General features: G+C 47.3%; 1 protein-coding gene across 11 annotated transcripts in view; it reads left to right on the forward strand.

Annotated features, from left to right (window-relative positions):
• The window catches only part of STIL (SCL/TAL1 interrupting locus), a 69,105-nt gene extending 61,924 nt beyond the window's left edge, over positions 1-7,181 (forward strand). For 8 of the 11 annotated variants that reach the window (XM_021096689.1, XM_021096687.1, XM_021096691.1 and 5 more), the window contains one exon: positions 4,876-7,181. In XM_021096689.1, the coding sequence (XP_020952348.1) occupies positions 4,876-5,665 (790 nt within the window). In that variant the 3' untranslated portion in view covers positions 5,666-7,181. Of the gene's footprint in view, positions 1-4,682 lie in introns of all 11 variants that reach the window. The other 3 variants (XM_021096695.1, XM_021096692.1, XM_021096693.1) reach the window with 3 other exon arrangements.

Here is a 22,807-nt window from a genome sequence, read left to right on the forward strand (position 1 = left end):
GTTTCAAATATTACTATGATAAACATCTTTTTCCAAAGATTGCATTTTTTAGGTTTAGGATTATTTTCTTTAGAAATGGAAAGACTAAGTCAAAATGTAGGAATATTTAAGACTGTTACTACATTGCTTTCCGAAAAAGTAAGATCTCACTCATTTTATTTCAATAAATATGTAATGAGCTTCTACTCTGAGCCAGCTATGAGAAATATCCTGGCATACAAGATAACACAGGAAAGACATCTTTCCCTTTATAGAGCTTACAGTTCAGTGGAGAAGACACACAGATAGTCAGTTATCATGTGCTCTGATACCTGCTGGGAAAGGAAGGACAGGGTGCTATGGGCGCCCATGGGAGAGGTACCTAACACTAGCACCATTTTCATACTCTGTTATAATTACCCTGTATTAAAATCGCCAGTGATCAAGATTGTGCTAATTTAGACCCCCAAAACTTAAATTACCTTTATATTTTATTGATTATTAATAGGTTCTATATATTATTGTGATTAGAAATGAAGTTGCTCTGAAACTATTTTTCTTTCACATAGAAGTTAGATTTTTTTTCCGATAATCTTAGGCTGAGAGGAGATTCCAAGTGTAAGACTTTCTCAAGCCTACCTAATTGGTTCACATTGTTTCACAGTTTATCTTGAAACTATAAGTTTTTTTTGGTATAATCTCCTACCATCCTCTACCAAATTCCAGTTTACCCAGCACTGGCATTTGCCAAGTTCCTTGCTGTTACTTTTACCTGGGATGCTCTTTGTCATCTTTCTACTTGACAGAAGCCTCCTTATCCTTCAGAGCTGAACCCAGATATCACCTCCTTTGTCAGTGTTTCCTGGAGCCCTCCCCAGAATATTGATACTTTGTGCTCTCAGAATATGCTGTTTCTAATAGATTATATAACGTGTTCGTATGATAGCCTCTCCAGCAAGATTGTGCGTTTTATCAACCTCTGAATCCTCATTGCCTCTACACACTTAGTGGGCCTTCCTGGACTGCTAAATGAATGAAATCCTGAAGTTTACAATGAATGCCTTATTTTTTTATTGTCAGTATTTATGGCCTTGTATTGTTATCTTTTAACACCTGTTGGTATAATGTAACTGATGTGCTAAAAGTTCATAAGATGGTTGTTTAGAATTTAAGACACATTTTTCCTCTAGTGTTTAAATTATAGTTTAGTGGTCCAGAAAAATAATGAAAGTAATCTTTATGATCCTTATAATGCCTATTGGTGTAGTGCTGTAAACCAGCCAGCCTTGGTCAGTGTACCTGTGTGAAAACTTAACTTCACATTCCAGTTCTGGACTCCAGAGGCATGATATTCTCCACCAGAAGAGTAGCTGAGACAGGGAAGATTTCCTTTCTGCTTTCCTGTTCCTTAACAGTGCAGAGATTAAGAAGGCCCAAAAGCAGGAAAACAGACATACCTAGAAATTATAGAGAAGGTGAAGGACTGGCAGCAGCCTCCACAAGCATATTCCCAATTGGAGCGACCTTTTGAATTCAAAACATTCTTAAGAGAAAAAAAAATCAAACAGATCTTAGGCAGTCTTTCTGGTTGTTTTCTTGCTCTGTACTTGAAAACTCTGCCTTCTCTAGCTGAAAACCCTATGTAGGATAAGTAGGAGATAACTAATCAGGATTGAACCAGGACAATAAATCACGGTTGGTTTTTCTCTTTAAGTAAGTTGGAATAATTCCCTTAATCGTTGGCACCTGACTCTCATATTCGGGCATAAATGGACTCTCATCATCCTTCTGCTACTACACATGTAATGGGATTCTAACATAGTATATCTGTGATCAAGACTTTTAGGATTTGATTAGTGGAGCGGCCTCTATTTGCTTTTCATCTTAATTACCCTAGTGTTTATATGCATTGGTTCTGAGTATTACTGATTTATGTTGTTTTCAAAGAAATGGTGTCCCCCCCAGCCCCCAGTTTGAAACTAGCTGTGTTAGACAAAGAAACTTGAAAAACCTTCTAAACTGATATTGATTGCATTCATAGATTTATGTAGATTTTTTAAATCATTCTATAAAAGATCTATTATTACTCAGCCATTAAAAAAAAGAATGAAGTCATGCTACTTGCAGCAATATGGGTGGCCCTAGAGATTATCATGTTAAGTGAAGAAAGTCAGGCAGAGGCAGATATCACATGATATCACCTCATATGTGGAATCTTTAAAAATGATGCAAATGAACTTATTTATAAAACAGAATTAGACTCAGAGACATGGTTACTAAAGGGGCCAGCAGGGCTTCGGGGGTGAGGATAAATTAGCAGTTTGGGGTTAAGAGATACACACTACTGTATATCAGATAGATAAACAACAGGCACCTACTCTGCAGCACGGGGAGCCAGATTCAATATCTTGTAGCGACCTGTAATGGAAACGAATCTGAGAAAGATACATGAGTGTGTATGTATAACTGAATCATTTTGTTGTACACCTGAAACTAATGCAACACTGTGAATTAACTATAACTTCAGCTTTTAAAAAATGCTTTTTTAAAAAAATCTAATTCAAATTAGATTCCTTTTTCTAAATAATTTGTTTTTAATCAGAAGCTTTTATTTGCCTTTTCCTGTTATTTACATGAATATTATCTTATTATGTTTATGTATATTTTAATATGTACAAGTCTTCTATTTAATATGCAGATTGCTTGTAATTTTGAGGAAATAGGCAAAGAAAGTAGAAAATAGAAGATATTATCACTATGAATATATCATAAAAGATAGTATCTAGATAGGTTGATAGTATCTCTTCCATCTTATTTACTCCAAAGCAGTAAATACCAAGGTTAAGGACAAGTTCCAAGGTGGTTATAAAGACCAGCATTATTGAGCACACCCTTCCGTTGTTTGGTGATGACATCACTGGTTTCAGGGAATATTAATGGTTGAAGATAGTTTCTTCAAAGTTTCAGGTATTTATGAGAATGAAACTACCTGATAGTTATTATGATTTTGTAGGGGTAGGGATGCAGACAGTGGCTGCATAATATAAAAAACAGCTGAATTTCTTCATTGGATGATACAGAAAGTCAGAGCATATCCTTTCACTAGAATATAATAATAGTAATATATATATATTAATACACAGAGGACTCTAATTTTTAGGGAACAGAAAAACTTTAAAGAGCAACATACAAGTTGCTGAGAACAGTATAGTGAAACAGTGGTTATAGAGCCCCAGGGAGTAAGGCAGACCCGGCCTCAGTTTGCCGGTTACTAGCTGTTCAACTTGGGGAAATTAGTTAAAAACCTCTATTCCGGAGTTGTCATCATGGCGCAGTGGTTAACGAATCCGACTAAGAACCATGAGGTTGTGGGTTTGATCCCTGGCTTTGCTCAGTGGGTTAAGGATCCGGCGTTGCCGGGAGCTGTGGTGTAGGTTGCAGACGCGGCTCAGATCCTGCATTGTTGTGGCTCTGGCGTAGGCTGGTGGCTACAGCTCCAATTCGACCCCTAGCCTGGGACCCTCCATATGCCGCGGGAGCAGCCCTAGAAAAGGCAAAAAGACAAAAAAAAAAAAAAAAAAAAACTCTATTCCTTAGTTTTCTCAACTGTAAAATAAAGATAGTGATAATACCTATTTTATTCATTCAGTAAATATTTATTGAGTGCCTTTATTGAACCCTGTGCCAGGCACTGTGCCAGGCACCAAGGATACTGCAGTGGCAGGAGAAACAGACAGAAAATCCCTTGCCCTCATGGGCTTTCACCGAAGGAGCTAGACCGTCAAAAGAAATGTAGGTTAAATATATACCCATAAGTGCCAAAGAGAAAACAGAAAAGTAGGGGGAGGGACATGTGAAGTCTTGGAGTGGAAAATAAGTTGAAATACTTGATAGGAACCACCTCCCAGAGAAAGGTTTCTTGGAAGAAAACATGTTTAGCAAAATCCCTGGCACATAATAAAGCATCAGTGAAAATTAAGAGCCATTAGTGTACACGTGGAATACAGGAAAAGGCAAGTCAGTTAATGACTACCACTGAGGCAACGCCAGCCGAAGTGAGTGTGGATTATATCTAATGGAAGAAAATGAGTGTATACGTATGCACAAACACACGTGTCCATATCCAGATATTGGTTGATGTTTTTCATTCATCACAAATGAAATATTTTCAGGAGTTCCTGTCATGGCACAGCGGTTAACAAATCTGATTAGGAACCATGAGGTTTCAGGTTCGATCCCTGGCACTGCTCAGTGGGTTAAGGATCTGGTGTTGCCGTGAGCTGTGGTGTAGGTCACAGACGCGGCTCGGATCTGGCGTTGCTGTGGCTCTGGCATGGGCTGGCAGCTACAGCTCCGATTAGATTCCTAGCCTAGGAACCTCCATATGCTGCGGGAGCGGCCCTAGAAAAGGCAAAAAGACAATAAGATAAGAGAAAATAAATAAAATAAAATAAATATATAAAAAAGAAATATTTTCAACTCTGAACAGTGTAATATTCTGAGCTGCTCTAACAAAGCTTGTAGTAGTATATTATCTCAATTGTGTTTTCTGTGTGATTTTGCTTTTGCTTTACTTTTTCAGTATTAAAGAGCTTTACATTTGAGGGTCTTATGTTTGATCTTAACACCATAATTAATGTATAAATTTAGGAAAATTAATCTGTGTTCCACTCTCAGTCTTTGACTCATGGATTACCTTCTAGGTTGTCGTATTTATCCCTTGAATGTATCTGGATCATCAAGACTTAGATGTCTGAGCACCCAGATGAAAAACAGCACCAAGCTTAGAGCTGAAGACTTCTGTTCCGCTCATAGAACGGAACACGTTGACAGTAGCACTGTGCTAGACAGTGCTCACAGTAAGATAGTGACGGCCTGCCCTGTTCTGTCTTTCAGTGTGTTGGCGCGCATCAGCCCAGAAGCGGTGATCTCGGGACTAAACTACATGTCCTTTGCTAATGTTGGCGTGAGCGGCGTAAGCCCCAACGGTGTGGATTTGAGCATGGAGGCAAATGCTATAGCTCTGAAATATTTAAATGAAAATCAGCTGTCACAACTGTCTCTCGCTCGATCCAACCAAAACAACGGTGACTCATCTTTGAGTCTTCTGCATATTAATACAGACCGAAGCACAGTGGGGCTCAGTTTAATTTCGCCAAGCAACATGTCATTTGCAACCAAAAAATATATGAAGAGATACGGACTCCTACAAAGCAGTGACAATAGTGAAGATGAAGAGGAGCCTCCAGACAAGGCAGATAGCAAGAGTGAACATTTGGTGAATCAGAACCTTACCTGCATAGCTGAACAACTTGACTGTCAGAGAGCGCCTCCGAGGAATGCTTGTGAAGTAAGTAATGGCTGCGCCTGTGCTTCCGTGGGTTCCCACACAGAGATGCCAGTATTGAGAAATATTACAAATGAAGTTGTTCAGCCAAAAGCAACACAGCAGTGGAACGAAAAACCTGCCTTCTTGTTAAAGAACTTTAAACCGAGTCCTGCAGTGAACCTCCGAACTGGAAAAGCAGAGTTTACCCAACATCCTGAGAAAGAAAATGTAAGGGATACTCCAGTTTTTCCTGAAAGTTTGAAACCTCCTGAAACTCTAAAACAAATGAACAGTATGAATTCAGTAGGGACCTTCTTAGACGTGAAGCGTCTCAGACAGTTGCCAAAATTGTTTTAACCCTGTAACTCTCTGCCCTCCTGATAGGAGGATGGGATGTCTCCTGAAGATACTTAGGAAAACCAGAGCCTTTTGATAAATTTTGGAATTCTCAATCCTTTAGGGACCATTCCATTTCTTGGTAGCAGCTGATGGCAAAGAGCTGAACAAGTGACCTGATTGTCTATGAGATGGCTGGCTAGTAGGAGGGCTAAGTGCTGTTTTTTCAAATAGGACTGTTCAGCTTCACAGGACGTTTTAAAAAAAAAAATTCCTGACATCAGTTATTTCAACAAATTTGGATAAGCAGATACTATCCAGCTCTGAATCTGAATTGATCTTTTATACTGTACATTTTGAAAAGTCTGTCTGTTCTCCTAGCATTTTGTATCTCTGCATCTACCCAGTATCACCTAAAAGAACATAAAAGTTATCATGACTCTGACTAAATTAGCTAAATCAACCCTTATTGAATTTAAGGGGAAAGTTTTTTTTTTTTAAATAACTTAAGATCTTTTATACATGGAGTATGTATGTCCTCTTAATTAAGATGTGTATTTGTTAAATTCTGTGGAAGTAAAACATTTGCACTCTGGTGGGTTGATGTTACTGTAGCATTTTCAACATAGAGCACTGGCTCTCACAGAATAAGCAAACTATGGTGTGTGAGTGTGTTTTATAAACTTTGTTTTTCAAATGTTTTGATATTTTTTAATGGAACTTAATAAAAATGTCTACACTGACTACTTTCCTTTGTCCTCAGCTATAGCATATCCTTCTCCACTTTTTAAAAAAGCTGTTTAGACTCCCCCCAAATTATAAAAATGGTAACAGTTCAGGGGTACCCCTCATCCAGCAACCCCCAATGATAATACCTTACATAACCATAGTAAATGATCAAAACCAAGAAGTCGACATTGGGTACAATATTAGTAACTAAACCACAGACCTTTGAGGTTTCACAAGCTCCTCCACTCATTTATTTGCTTTTTGGTCTATAACTGGGAACTTTTATCGCTATAGATTTGCATAACCCACCACCACAATCAGCATACAGAACGGTTCCCTCACCACAACGAAACTCTCTAGTGCTGCTCTTTTAAAATACAGCCTCTCTCCAGCCCTAACTCCTGACAGCCAATGATCTGTTCTCCATCACTGGAGTTTTGTACATGGAATCGTAGTATGTAACTTCTTGAGGTCCGTCCAACTTGTCGAGTGTACCAATAGTTGCGCCCTCCCCACCTCCTTTTTTGACCACACCCATATAGAAGTTCCCAGGCCAGAAAAAAAATTTTTTCCAATGGTTATTTCTGAATATATATGAAAAAAAAATCCTTCTTGAGAGGGAAAGCTCTTCTGCTGAAGTTAAATGTCGTTGCCTCATATCAACATTTGTTATGTAGGAGTTCCTTGTGGCTCAGTGGGTTAAGGATCTGGCGTTGTAACTGCAGCAGTTCTGGTCATTGCAGTGGTGAGGGTTTGATCTCTAGTCCGGGAACTTCCACATGCTGTGAGCACAGTCAAAAAAAAAAAAGGTAAATGGGTAAGAAATGGGTTTGGGGTCTCTAACTACTTTCCAGCCTAGCCGGAGCCTTCTGAGTTAATAATCTGATGGAACAATTTGTAGTTAGCCGGCTGAAGTGTGGTGACACGATGGCTTTCTGCTGTCCCCTGCTGGAGCCAGGGGCCAGTTGGTGCACATTTCCCTGTGGTGGTGGCTCTTTCCCGTTAAAATCAAGGCATAGAAATGGCACTGATGGTGATTTTCTCTGTTTACCTTTGTTCACATGGACCTTGTTTGGGGCTTCAGTTGTTTTAATAAATATTGTAAAAACCCACTCAGGTATCATTGGAGTAAATTCTTAAGTAACAGAATTGTCATCGCCACTTCGTGTGCTCTAACTTTAGCCCTATTTCACTCAAGAAATGAGTGTAAGTACAATTTATATTGCATATTATTACAAAAAAAAAAAAAACCTGAGAGAATGCTAGCAAGTTAGCTGCAGCCTCATTAACTATATATACCATTATCCCTGGGAACCCTGTAATTTTCACACCAAACAAGAAGCTTTCTGAACAATAAAAACTGAACCTGAGGCTTTTTAGGCAAAATCTAATTCTATCATTTCTGTTACCACATCTAATTTAAGGCCTCTGACAAGACACTTCAGCAATTTTGGGCACTGGAGTTAGACTTCAGATTAATTCAACCAAAATTGTCTCCTACTAAATATGTGTCCAGAGAAGAGGGACCATTACTGAAGCCTCTCTAGAAAGTTCTCTACAAAGAACTGTTTTTTCTCTAAGAAGAGGAAGTTATTCGGCAAGTTGGTATCGCTAATAGCTTTTCAGCATCATTGGAAAAAGCATTAATCCTGGGAAAATCAGATTGAAAGACTTTTGGGGCTGATTGCCTCTAACTTTGGCTGAATTATTTTTCTTTCATCTGGTCCCAGAGCATACTGTTTATAGATACATGGGTGCTGCTTCAAATGGAATAGGGAAACGATGGGGCTTCTTATTACCTGCCTCTTAGTCGAGGTCCTGGCCAGGTGGCACCCTCGCCCCCTTCATCAAATGTCCCTTCACTCAACCTGTGAGCCCCTTGCTGTTCCCCTTACGGTATATTCACTTGTCTTCTGTCTTGCCCTGCGTGTGCTAAGCTCCACAGAAGTGGATGTAGACATGTTACACGTAAGCCTTGCTTTTGCCAGCTCTCAAGACTCTAGGGAGAACAGAGACACACTGGAAACAGTCCTACAGCAGTACGAGACAGTGTATGATGAAAAGCCACACGAGTGATCCAGACTAAGGAGCCACAGCAGTGTAATCAAGACAGCTTCCATCTTTTAAAGACTTACAGGGTGCTGTGCCGAGCACTTGACATGTCATCGATCATTTGAGCCTCCTGGCCGACCCCAGCAGGTGATTGTCATCCTCATGGCTGAGGGACTGGCCTTCGGGAAGGCACCAACCTAAATAAGTTGTTACCAGAGATTCAAGCTCAAGCTCCTATTAAGCCACCGAGAAATGCAACTTCTCTGAGGCTTGACGAATTCAGGAAGAGCTTCCTCAAGACACACATCTGGAGCTGAGTGAATGATTTTTTTTTTTTTCCTGACCTTTTTAGGGCCACACCCTCAGCACATGGAGGTTCCCAGGCTAGGGGTGGAATCGGAGTTGTAGCCACTGGCCTACACCATAGCCACAGCAACGCCAGATCCAAGCCGCCTCTGCGAGCTACACCACAGCTCACAGCAATGCTGGATCCTTAACCCACTGAGTGAGGCCAGGGATCAAACCTGTGTCCTCATGGATGCTAGTCAGATGCATTTCCCTGAGCCACGATGGGAACTCCTGAATGAGTGATTTTGAACACTACCGTCAATGCTGTTTCCAATGAGCACTGTCCTCCAAGCTGCCCGGCCCTATTTTCCCCCAAAGAACTCCCCTTGCTCTTCAGCCAAGACCAGAAACTACTGTTCTTTAAGTCAAGAGCCCTGATGTAGGCAACCCCAGCTCTGATAATGTTCAAGAGTTCATTGCTTGTACATCATGGGCCTCCTACTGCAAGGGCTCTGAGAAATTAGAGAAACAAAAGATGCGTCTGTGCCCTTGTTTGCTAGCTCTCAGTCATGACCGCAGAACCTTTCCTAGCTCCTAGATTGACTGGGAGAATTTTATGCCTGCAAAATAAATGTCATGATAATAACTCAGCTCTGCGGACTGCTTCACACCCTTGGAAGGGCTTTCCTGCACATTTCCTCATACAATCCTCAACGATCAAAACCCACCTGGAGCATGTACGGCAGACAGCATCGACCTCTTTCTATAGACGATGAGACACAGATAAAGTATAACTGGGCTGAGGTCGCACATTTGTGGTGAACAGCCGGGTCCTTCCAGCTCAGCCACAGCCATTCCCTCCCTTCTTCGTCTCCCCACCAGCACCTTTTTACGCCTCGTCCTCCAGCAAGTGTCCTTGACTCGGCTGGGCTCTGCGCTGGATGCCACGCATAAGGCCATGAACAAGACTGTCTCGCCCTGTAGATCTCATCCAACGGGGAGGCATATGCAAACATTAGCAATGCAAGGAGGCCAGGGCTTACAGTCACCCTATACGACATATGGGGATATTAAGAGAAGCGGCTGCGTGGAGGGTTATTCTGAGAATGTTCCAGATTTTTCCAGAATCTTTCAGGAGCAGTATGGAAGAGAAGGGGAAGCGATGCGATATTTCTGATGGAACAGCTTGTTGGAAAGCCTGGAGATAGGAATAAGTTCAGCATTGGAGGAGGCGACTGGAGGCAGGAAACCAAAGATAGGAAAGGGGAAAAATACACAAATAGAATGAACACCAAGGGAGTTCCTAGGTGACTCAGCAGGTTAAGGATATGGGGTTGTCACTGCTGTGGCACAGCTGGAAAAAAAAAAAAAAAAGAGAGAGAGAGTCAGCAGCAGTCGGGTTCCTCTCATTTCTCTGCTTCAAATTCTGTGACTCCGGGCAAGTCCCCTCATATCACTAGGCTTTAATTTCCCAATCTGTGAGGTGAAAGGATTAGCCATGTATCTCTAACATTCTGTGTGTGCGAAACGTTGATGCGGAACTAGGTGTGAGGAGTGGTTTCTAAGTCAGAGGCAGGAAAGGGACAAGCACTGAATTGGGCCTTGAAGGATGTTGAAGGATTTCCACAGTCATTGATGAAGAAAAGGAGATTTCCCTACTTTCAATATTGTCTAATATATTTAGCAATTTAAAAAGAAAAAGAGACCTCCGTTCTCACCCCCAGAATGTTGAGTAATAATATCTGTTGCTAGAGATACCAACATGGTTTTCTCTAGCTCTGAATTAAACCTCCCCTGATTTAAAGGAGCTCAAACTCCAGTGTGGCAGAAAACATCGAACCCATGACAAGAGGCTTCAGAGTAGGCGAGGGGCTTGGGTGACGTCCTCTCTCCTCTCCGCTCTCCCAGCCCGTGCTGTTTAGGTCCCAGAAAACATCCTCACAGGAAATCCTGCTTTCCCACCTCCTGGTAAGAGACTGAACTCCAGGAAAAGGATGGATTTGGGGGAAGCCCTGTGTCCTGCCTCTTCGCAGGAGGTCTGGGACCAGGAGGACAAGAGGAACTCATTAAAAACACAATGGAAAAGATGACGTCAGGGAGTCAAGGGTGGCAGAGCCGTCGGACCCTCAGAAAACACTGGGTCCTGACTGCACAAATGAGGACACTGGGGCCCAAAGAAAAGGGACTTGCTCGAGTTCCCATAGCTCAGGAAGCGCAGCACTCAGGCTGCAAGTGAGGACTCCAGCCTCCCAGCCCCGACTGTCTGTTACCTGCTGTGATGTGTGAATCGGTCACTCAGGTACCAAGCAGTCAATCTAGCCCTCCCTTTATACCGGGAAGGAAAAAATAGCCTGCGTACAAATGCACACGTGCACACGCTCACACACACACATACACACTCCAATTGCTCCTTTTCTGTCCACACCCTCCACAGGTTCAAAGCCCTAAGAACCCTTTAAAATGCAGCTTAAAAGCTCTGCCACTCCACAGCCCCTCCCTACCCTGCAGGAAATGCCCAGAATCTTCTTGTGGAAGCGATTTTTTCCCTCTTTGGACTTCTCCTTACCCTCTCTCTGGTCCCCCTTTTGTTCTCTTCCAGATGTTTACAGCCAGCTTGTATGTCGCTCGTGAGTACCCACGGCCCAGAGCTTCTTGTCGGCTTGGACCATATACGATTCTCTTGTCCAAGGAAGAGTCGGGGGACAAGTTCTGCTGAAAGTCCGCACTCCGTCTGAGGCCTTGTGCTGCTAAACCGTTGGGAGCAAAACGAAGAAAGAGGAGGCACTGTTAGACCTGCCATTGCACAAGCGCATCGCTGCGGGCACGGGCACGTGCAGAGTCACCCTCCTGGAACACTCAGTCCTGCTCAGCGTCTCGTTAGACCCCACAAGGCCCTGTGAGGTTACAGCAGCAGTTTCACCTGCGAACACTGGCGGAGGTACCCATGGCCATAGGGAACTGGGGCGGAAGCGGATGAAAAGACCTGCAAGGAATGAGAAGATCCTGGTTCAGGGCTGTGGGATGAGCAGGAGATGAGGGAAAGGAAGGTGCGAGTATTCTCAGAGAGCTTTCTGAAGATCAGAAGCCGCCTGTTACAGAGCCAGTGCTGCCCGCTTGCCGTCTCTCAGATCAGTAAGGTCTTAGCGGAAGCACCATTACACTTTGTTTCAGTGACTTGAGAACAATGCTTAAGGAGTTCCTGTCGTGGCAGAGGAAATGAATCTGACTAGCATCCATGAGGACGCAGGTTCGATCCCTGGCCTCGCTCAGCGAGTTAAGGATCTGGCATTGCCATGAGCTGTGGTGTAGGTTGCAGACGCAGCTCGGATCTGGCATTGCTGTGGCTTTAGTGTAGGCCAGCAGCTGAAGTGCCTATTTGACCCCCAGCTTGGGAACCTCCATATGTCTCGGGTGCAGCCCTAAAAAAGCCAAAAAAAAAAAGAACAATAGTTAACATGTACTGGCTACATCTGCTATGTTCTAGGTCCTTTATGTTGTGAGCTTACTTATTCCCCACAACAATGTGAGGTACATACTTTTATTATCTCCCGTTTTGTGGAGTAGGAAACAGGAACAGGATGGTTAAGTAATTTTCCTCAAGGTCACACAGCCAGGGTGAAGAACCAGGATTTAAACTCTGGCAGTGTCGCACCAGAGCCCTTACTCTTCAGCTGAGCCTCCTGTCGGGACCACCCCTGAGAGGAAACGGACACCCAGTGGTAAAGGGCTGTGCCCAAGGACATGAAATGAAGCCAGGATTCGAACTCGGGCCCGTCTGGCTTCAGAGCCCAGGCTCTCTTCCTTTTCTTGTCCTCCTCCCTCCGGGCAGAGAGTTCAGGGAAGCATCTTGATAAGGTGATACTGGGTCGCAGGGGCTGGCTGGAAGGGAAGCAGGTACACGGACCACAGCTGAGTCCCTCTTGATGAGTGACTTGCTCCAAACCTCCAGAATCACCCTCTGTGACGCTCCGTGTGTCCTTCCCCGGCACACAGAGAAGCACAGAGATGGCGAAAGTCGAGTCCACCCCCCTAGCCCCTCAAGGCCTGGGGTGCACGGCTTGTGTAATCAGGGAACCATTCTTCTCTCCTCCTGGGGCCATTCAGGATGCCCTTGCATGTTCTCTGTGGCTGGTTTTTAGGACCGGGAGGTCTGGCCAGCTTAGCCTCCTCCAAGTTCATGGCCCAGGTTCCTGCTGGGTGGGGTGGCTCTCCCTCACTTTCTTTCTCCATCTCCGTTTCTCTTATTTCTCTAACACACATGTGTGGTCTCCTGCTCTGTCTCTATGATAGGCTGGGGCGCAGACAAACCAAAGTCCTGTCTTCTAGGGGCTCGGTCAGTGGGGTACACAGACACCCAGGTACACGTGGTCAGCACCACGATGGGGTGTTTAAGGGACACAGGAGAGGGAACTGGAGGCAGCTTCAGCTCTGCTGCAGGTCCCAGGCCACCCAAAGGCCCTGGCTCCCTCTGTCAGCCTCAAGATTTACTTGGAATTTACCCTGCCCCCGCCTCCCACCTCCACCCCGCCACCAGTGCAGCAAGGCCCCAGTGCACTTTCCCCGGGAAACAGACAGTGGTGGGACAAACCCAGGAGCAGCAAGGTGCCCAACCAGCCGCGTGCTGCCAAAGGCCCTAGATCATGGGTATAATCAGGGATTCCACTCCTTTCCCCTCTGCCAAGTGGAGCCTCGGCTCCTGGAGGGCAGCCCAGGTGGGCTCGCATCCTCTCCCACCCCCCACAGCCAGCATGGGGCCCAGAACACTGGTCCAAAAGTGTCTGCTTAAATGCAAACTATTACATGTAGGCTGGATACGCCATGAGGTCCTGTAAGCACAGGGAACCATGTCTAATCTCCTGAGATAGAACATAATGGAAGATCATTTGAGAAAAAGAATACGTATGTTCACTTTGCCATACAGCAGAAACGGGCACATTTGTAAATCAACTATTTTTTTTTTTGTCTTTTTTTTTTAAGGCTGCCCCCGAGGCTTATGGATGTTCCCAGGCTAGGGGTCGAATCAGAGCTATAGCTGCCAGCCTGCGCCACAGCTCACAGCAACACCGGATCTTTAACCCACTGAACAGGACCAGGGATTGAACCCGAGTCCTCATGAATACTAGTCAGGTTTATTACCATTGAGCCACCACAGTCTCCTAAATTAGCTATACTTTAATTCTAAAATTTTTTTAAAAAGAAAAAAAAACGGACAAACAGGAAGTTCCCTTGTGGCTCGGGGGTTAAGGATCTGGCATGGCCACAGCTATGGCACAGAGCAGTGCGGGTTTGATCCCTGGCTCTGGGAACTTCCATAGTCACAGGTGTAGCCTAATAAATAATTAAAATGGATAAACAAGCAGGGGCCGTGCCCACTCGGCAGATGAGAAAACTGAGTTCCAGACAGGGTGGATGATGGCTCTCCCCACTAAAGCTTTTAGGACCAGAATGAGGCTTCTCACCCTAGTGCAGGGCATGCTGTCCAAGAAAAGGGAGCATGTCTTATTCATCTTTGTCACCCAGGCACCTAAGATGTTGTCTGGAACAAATGAGATGCTTAACAAATGTGGAATAAAAGGATGAATGAAGCTGGGTGGCATGCAATGTGGAGAGTCCTGCCCCCCCACTCTCGCCACGTCTACCCAGGAGCCCCCTCAAATGACTGAGCCACAGCCACACCTGTACCTTTCACTGCCACCACTGAGCCTTTGTCCTTGTCATCGCTTTTCCCTGTCATCTGCCCCGGTTCCTCACAGTCCAAGACAGATGACACTAGTTCTGTTGGAAAGTCTAGTCTGATCCTTCCAGCAGAGTAAACACACACACACGTCTCTCGTGCTGCCCAGGGCACTTTCACACCCTCCCTGGTGGCCCAGTGATTGTGCTGCACTGTCATTCTTTGCTTCTGTGTCTGCCTCCTCCACCTTAGCATCTCTAGGCCTAAATACAGAGCTGGTGTGGAGTAGAGGCCCTAATAAATAATAATAGCTTCTAGAGTTCCTGTTGTGGCACAGCAGAAACGAATCTGACTAGTATCTATGAGGATGCAGCTTCGATCCCTGGCCTCACTCAGTTGGTTAAGGATCTGGCGTTGCAGTGAGCTGTGGTGTAGGTCGCAGACGCTGCTTGGATCCCTCACTGCTGTGGCTGTGGTGTAGGCCAGAAGCTGTTGCTCCAATTTGACCCCTAGCCCGGGAACTTCCATACACCGCAGGTAAGGCCCTAAAAAGCAAAAAAACCCACAAAAAACAAAAACAAAAGCTTCTATTGATTAAGCAGTGCTAGGCTCTGAGTCAAGGTCTTTATACCTGCCCAACAATCTTTCCAACAATCCTGTGACACATGTTATTTTACCCCCACTTTAGCGACGAGGAAACCGAGGCACAGAGGTGATGGAACTTGCCCAGAGACACCACCTACTGAGTGGCTGTCGAGGAACGCTAGCCCAGGGTCATCAGTCATGTATTCTCAACCACACCATCAGGCTCTGTCCTGTGGGGTTGGTCCTAGGATGGGCACACAGGATCCAGGCCACGTGGATGAGAGGGCTCCTGCCACAGCTTTCCAGGTGACTCAGAGCTGTGTGACAGAATCCAGTAGGCCCATGTCACGTGTGGGTCTTTAAAGGGTCTCCCCTTCCCTTCCCACCCGCCTGTTCGTCGCCTCCTCCTCCCGGCTGTGCAGGCCAGCTCATAACCCTCCGTCAGGTCTGACTTGTTAGAAAGATGGCAAGAGGACCAGGACGCCTTGTTGCCATGGGTACCTGTGGGGCATAAGCCTTCTCCTGAGCCAGACCAGAGACCGAGAAAGCGGAAGGAGGCAAAGATGAGAAGCAGATTAAGAGAGAAACAGAGAGAGGACCAGGGGCAGGAAGAAGAGCAGACCTAGGGAGAGAGAGAGACAGAGACAGAGAGAGAGTTGAGATAGAGCTGGCCGAGAGGCAGCGTGAAAGAGATGCTAAGAGATAAAAGAGGCATCCTGTGGTTCCCTCGCCCCGTTACACCCCCTGTTACAGACGGGGAAACTGAGGGTCAGGGGAAACGACCCCACTTCCTGGCAGATGTCTCTGTCACTTTTCTAAACACCATCCATTTAGCTTCTGTCATGTCCCCAGACACGTACGGAGGCCGCCAGTGCTGGGCCCTGCGTGGCGTGAGTTAGTCTGTAAGGGTGGCCCTGGGGCGTGCTCACCAAAGCAGCGGGGTGAGAGGAAATATCCACGCAGGACTGAGCAAGCCATGCCAGGCAAGGTAAGGACGAAACTGGGCCGCAAAAGAAGTTTATCATCAGCTTTGTTGAGGCATATGATTCACATGCAATACAACGCAGCCGTTTTGAGTTTACTTACTGGGTTCTGACATGTGTACACGCGTATAACTGCCACCACCATCAAGACACAAAAGGGGCAGTTCCCATTGCGGCTCAGGGGAAACGAATCCGACTAGGCACCATAAGGTTTCGGGTTCGATTCCTAGCCTCGCTCAGTGGGTTAAGGATCCAGTGTTGCCGTGAGCTGTGGTGTAGGTCGCAGATGTGGCTTGGATCTGGCATTGCTGTGGCTGTGGTGTGGGCCAGCAGCTAAAACTCCGATTAGACCCCTAGCCTGGGAACCTCCATATGCCGCAGGTGCGGCCCTTAAAAAAAAAAAAAAAAGAGAGAAAGAGAAAAAGACATGAAATGTTTTCATTACCCAGATAATTCCCTTCTGCCACTTTGCTCTCATCTTCCCTTGACCAGCACCCCTGACCTGAGTTCTGTCATCATAGATTAGCTTTGGAATCAGACACAGATATGTTCTTTAGTGTCTGGCCTTGTTCAGCAATGTCCTTTTTTATTATTTTTATATTTTGCCTTTTAAGCACGCACATGTGGCGTGTGGGTAGGGGTCAAACTGAAGCTGCAGCTGCTGGCCTGCACCACAGCCACCACCACACGGGATCCAAGCCGAGTCTGAGACCTACACCACAGCGCACGGCAATGGCAGATCCTCAACCCATGAGGGAGGTCAGGGATCGAACCCGCATCCTCAAGGATACTAGTTGGAGTCGTTACTGCTGAGCCACAGCAGGAACTCTACCAATGTCATGTTTTTGAGATCAGCCCATCTTCTTTCATGTGTCAGTAGTTTGGTTCTTTTAAATTGCTGAGTATTTTTCTGTTGCATGAATGTACCACAATTTGTTTATCCATCTGCCTGCTATGTGCTTGGATTGTTTCTAGTTTTTAATTATTATGCAGAAAGTGGCTATGAAGATTTATACACCGGAGTTCCTGTGTGTGTGTGTGTGTGTGTGTGTGTGTGTGTGTGTTCTTTAGTGTATGTTTATAAACTGTATGTTTACAAGGAATGGCCAAAGCACTCTCCAAAGTAGTTGAGTCATTTCTGGATTCCCTTCAACAATGTATGAGAATTCCATTTGCGCCATATCCTCATCAATACTTGGAATTGTCAGCCTTTTAAATGTTAGCCATTTTAGCAGGTGTATCATGGTATCTCATTGCAGTTGTTTGTTTGTTTTCCCTTTTATAGCCGCACCTGTAGAATATGGAAGTTCTCAGGCTAGGATCAAATTGGAGCTGCAGCTGAGGCCTACACCACAGCCATGGTGACACTGGATCTGAGCCTCCTCTGCAACCTACACTGCAGATTGTGGCAATGCCAGATCCTTAACTCACTGAGCTAGGCCAGGGATCGAACCCAAATCCTCATGGATCCTAGTCGGGTTCATTAACTGCTGAGCCACGAAGGGAACTCCTGCATGCTTCTTTAAGAAGCACGGCTTCGGGAAAGGGAAATGGCTTCAAAACATTAGGAAGCACGGTGCTTTCTGATTACATTCAATTCTTTTTCACACTGGCCTTTGCGACAGATGAGAGCTGTACACCAGAGGAGTGGTTCTCAGATTTTTGTGCACATCAGAAATCACCTGGACGTTCCGATGGTACAGATTTCTGGGTCTCGCTCCTAGAGTTCCCGATTTAGCAGGCTCGGGGGGTGGGGGGAGGTCGGAGAACCTGCCTTTCTAACAAGTTCCCAGATGATGGGGATGGTCCACTTTGAGAACCAGTGGATTGGACAGAAGTCCTTTCCATCCCTGAGCATGTGATGGCAGCGCTCGGTTTAGAAGCACAGAGGGGGAGTTCCCGTTGTGGCGCAGTGGTTAACGAATCTGACTAGGAACCATGAGATGGTGGGTTCGATCCCTGGCCTTGCTCATTGGGTTAAGGATCCGGCGTTGCTGTGAGCTGTGGTGTAGGTCGCAGATGCTGCTTGGATCCTGTGTTGCTGTGGCTCTGGCTTAGGTCAGCGGCTATAGCTCCAACTGGACTCCTAGCCTGGGAACCTCCATATGCCACAGGAAGTGGCCCTGGAAAAAGGCAAAAAAAAAAAAAAAAAAAAAAAAAATAGAAGCACAGAGGGAACTCTCCCCATATCTCAAGCTTGGAATTCTGGCCTCAGGCATGCTTACCGATGGGGCGAGAGTTCTTCCAGGGCAAAGAACGGGGATAAAAATGGAGACAGGGAGTTCCTGTCATGGCACAGTGGAAACGAAGAATCTGACTAGGAACCATGAGTTTGCGGGTTCCATCCCTGGCCTCGCTCAGTGGGTTAAGGATCCGGCATTGCCGTGAGCTGTGGTGTAGGTCGCAGATGTGGCTCAGATCCCGCGTTGCTGTGGCTGTGGTGTAGGCTGGCAGCTGTAGCTCTGATTTGACCTGGGAACTTCCATATGCCATGGGTGCGGCCCTCAAAAGAGAAAAAAACAGAAAAGAAAAAAAAAATGGAGACACAGGGAAGTGGAAGGGGGAAACAATGACGTCTCCTCACATCAGAGCTTTTATCTTTAAAAATAATCCTAAGAACAAACAATATGATGTATGGATAGTTATCATCTCCCTTCTACAGAGGAGGAAAGTGAAACCCAGAGATTAGGTAGCCTTCCTAGACACAACCAGCTGGCAAGTGGGGGAGCAGGGCGGGAGCTCAGGACTGCCTGTCTATTGTGTGCATTCTGATGCCCTTGGAAGCAGCCCTGCCCAAGCCAGAAGGTCATAGGTGTGACATGCGGCCGCACCACTTACCAGCTGGGTGTTTTCCGCAGGGGGCTCAGCCTCTCTGTGTTTCAATTGGCTGCCTACAAAAGGAAGGTAACAGTCCTTCCTACTTGCCTGGGTTGTGGTAAGGACTCACTGAATGAATCTTCACGAAGTGCTTGGGACAGCGCCTGGCACCCAGTACCGCCGTATACATGTATGGAAAATAAACCTGGCTGCCCACCACCCCCGCACCCTCCAGAGGACAAACTCCGGGAGAAAGCTCAGAGTCTTCCTAGTACCCAGAAACGGGAGGCAGAAACACGTGAAACACACTTAAAGCCTCGAATGGGAGGGCTTACGGAGCGCCTGGTCTTTGGTGGGGGCAGGGGACAGGTCGGAGAGGGGCCGCCACGGCCTCGGGTCCGAGGGTCCAGAGGCCCAGACTCCAGCCAGCGCAGGCTGGGTCCCGACGTCCCCTCCCCCTCGCCATCCCCGGCCCAGGCGCTCCGGGTTTCCGGCCGACTCGAGGCCCCTGTTTGGGGCGGGCCGAGGAGGGGTGGCATTTCCTGGCGGGGCCGCGGGCAGCGTCACTCGCTCCCGGACACTCGGCCCGCTCGCTGACCGGCAGGCACCAAATGCTATTTCGGGCGGCGCCCCGCTCGATGCGCAGTTTCCGTTTTTCCACCGACCTTCGGAAATGAAAAGGGGTGGGGGGGTGTAGACGTCACAAGCCCCCAGCCCCAGGCGGGGGTTGGGGGACAGGTTGGGAGGGCTGCCGGGCTGCCCGGCTCTGGAGCTTCGCGAATAGAGGGGGATGGGAATGTCACCTCCCGCACTCTCTGCCGCAGGGCGGACAAAAGCCGTGCCCACCCCCGTTCCTTCCCCAAGGGGTGCGTTAAATGCCCCGCCCGGTAAAACAATCCAGCAGCCTATAGGCGACTCCAAGACACTTCAACTCAATAAATGCGAAACCAAATGCAGAATCCCTTCTTCTGCCTCTCAGCGGCCAAGCCCCCCGTATGGCTCCAGGAATAAGGCTCCCATTTAGACAAATACAGCCAGAAGTCCAGAGTGTTCCAGAATGTCTCCTTCCCCTCTCTTCCCTCAAACCCGATTCTTACAAACCCAAATTCTCTAGACACATGTCGTCTGTGTCTGCCTTTTGCTGTCTCTTCAGCCAGCACCTTAGTCCCGGCTCCAGTCGCCCCGCCCCGCCCACTGCGTTGCCCGTAGAATGGGTCTCCCCACATCCTTCCCCCGCAACACACACCCCTTCTCCACCGTGCAGCCAGAGAGCTTTCTAGAAATGCAAACATGATCCTGTACAAGGCATTACACGCTCTTCAAATGAAAGAAACAAAATAGTCACCCCCTGCAACTCCCCCGCCAATTTTTAGAATTGTCCATAGCCTTGCTCCAGCCAGTTCCCAACACTTATTTCCCCCCCTGCTTTTCAGGGCAACACCCCTGGCACATGGAAGTACCCAGGCTAGGGGGTGAATGGGAGCTGCAGCTGCTGTCCTACACCACAGTCAGTGGGATCCTTAACCCACTGAGTGAGGCCAGGGATCAAACCCACATCCTTATGAATACCAGTCAGGCTCATAACCAGCTAAGTCTCAGTGGGAACTCTGGGCCAGTACTGAATTCTCTTCTGTTCCTTTCATGAACCTCAAGCCCTTCTGCTTGAGCCTTTGCTTACCTGGAAGGCTCCCTCTTCTACCAACCACTCTCAGATCTCAGTCCAGGCATCAATTTTCAGAGAGCAGGCCCTGGCTGGGCTCCCTCCCTCTCTGCAGGGAGATGTGAAATGACTTGCCCAGTGGTGCCACAGCCCAAAGGTGGCAGCGCTGGGCTTTGATTTCCATGACTCCCGCCCTTTTTATTTAGTGATTCAGCCAAGCAAAGGCACAAGAGACCAGAGGAGGGAGAGATGAAAACCACCCTCCCCTGCAGAGAGGCTTCAAGAATGAAAGGGCAGGAGTTCCCCTTGTGGCTCAGTGGTGATGAACCCGGCTAGTATCCATGAGGATGCGGGTTCGATCCCTGACCTTGCTCAGTGGGTTAAGGATCCCACATTGCTGTGGCTGTGGTGTAGGCTGGCAGCTGTAGCTCTGAACCCTAGCCTGGGAACTTCCATATGCCTTGGGTGCAGCCCTAAAAAAAAGACCAAAAAAAAAAAAAAAAGAAGAAGAAGAAGAAGAAGAAGAAGGAAGGGGCAGAAAGGCTGACTCTTGGAGGACTGATCTGTGAGAGGAGGAGGGTGGAAAGGCAGCAGCTGATACGTCAATGGAGGGTGAGTTGGATTTGATAACAGTGGGTGAAGTGGGGCTGGAGCCATGGGGACAGAGTGAGAGATGGGCCTGAATACACCACAGAAGACCCTCGTCTGGGTCCCTGCCAGGCGGTGTGGCTAAGCCAGGGGAGACCTTGTGCCAAGTCCAGGAATGAGACTCTTTTTCTCAGGACATGGGTAGCCCTTCTCCCACGAGTTTCTGTAAAAGTCACCTGTGTCCACATGGCACCCTGACTTCCACCAAAGAGCCCGTGAGGAACAGAGCAGACAGGCTGCACTGAAATCACCGGATCTTCACAGAGAGCCGCCTGATGGCCAAGCAGGGGCCAGGACTCAGACTGTGGCCACACTCTGGGATCTGTCTTTGCCTGGGACTCAGCCTGTGGATTCTCCAGAAGAAGCGCAAAACCAGAGATGTTGGAAGGACAAAGCAGCCTGAGGTGGTGGGCAGAACTGCGGCCTGGGAACTGTATAATTCAGTTTGGGTCTTGGCTTTTCCTCCAGGTCACTCTAAGCGTTGGCCAAGTCACATCTCCCCGTGGCCCAGCTTCCTTCTCCATAACGATAACCAGAACTCCTGGACACCTGCACATGATGTCATCCTGGGCTCTGGGCTGGGGAAGGTTCCACAGGTTATTGCCCTCGCCGCCTTTTAAAGATCATCTTATCTTCTATAACCCTCACGACAGCTCTCTGAGCTAGGTGTTCTTTCTCCATTCTACAGATGGGGAAACTGAGGTTCAGCGCTAAGTGACTTGTAATATTTCACCATAAAAGAATGAAGCCAGACACCCTCCATGGGCCAAGACGATTGCCTCTCCCTCCCTGAACTCAGATGTCTAGGCCACAGTTCAGATCCTAGCCCCTGCCACGAATTAAGCCCAGATCCCTCCTCCACGCCTAGGCTTTAGCTGCTCTTCTCATCAGCTGGGCTCCAGAGAGGACTCTAGTGCCAAACTGGCTTCAAACTCAGGCTCCACCCCTCCCTGGATAATAACACTGGGGAAGTTATTTTCACTCTCTGAGCCTCAGTTTCCTCTTCTGTAAATTGAGGATAATATTAGCACCAAGCTCTTAGGGTTGCTCCTGAGAACTAAATGAGTTAACTGTGTGCACATGGCTTAGAGCAGTGCTTCAAGAACATGATTAAAATGTTACAGGAGAACGGAATTTTAAACTCTCAGTTGACACCAGTTCTGCCCTCTCGCCCCATCCCCCCCCCCCCCATTTACATGCAGGCAAACGGTTCCATTTTAGAGCAGGAAAGAGAACTGGCCCTTGAAAGCCGGGTATCCAGGACACTGGATGAATGAAAGCCGGGAAGGAAGGGTTGGGAGTGATGCTTTTAATGTTGTCGCCTTGCTGGGATGACAGCCGCTGGAGAAAGGTGTCTGCAAGGCCGGGGGGGACTGAGCTGGTGGGGAGCCCGGTTCCCGAGAGGCCTCTGGATCAGTAATGAGGCGGCACCGGGCTGCCGGGTCCTAGACAGAGCGCCCAGCTCTCTCGGCGGCGCATTCCGGAGCCAGTCCCAGAGCCGCGCGGCCGGTGCCCACTCCCTGCGGTGAAATTGCCAAATTAAAATGAATCATTTGGCCCATAATGGCCGAGGCGCTTATCGGGGGCGAGCGGACCCGCGGCAGGGCCTTATCTCCGCGGCGCACACGGCCCCCGCGCGCCCGGCCCATGCTAACGAGGCCTAGGACGTGCGCGGGATTAGCGCGCGGCGGAGCCGGAGCCCCGCGCGGCGGGGGCGGGGGCGGGGG

This window comes from Sus scrofa, chromosome 6 (genome assembly GCF_000003025.6).
Source record: "Sus scrofa isolate TJ Tabasco breed Duroc chromosome 6, Sscrofa11.1, whole genome shotgun sequence".
Classification (NCBI taxonomy): Eukaryota; Metazoa; Chordata; class Mammalia; order Artiodactyla; family Suidae; genus Sus; species Sus scrofa.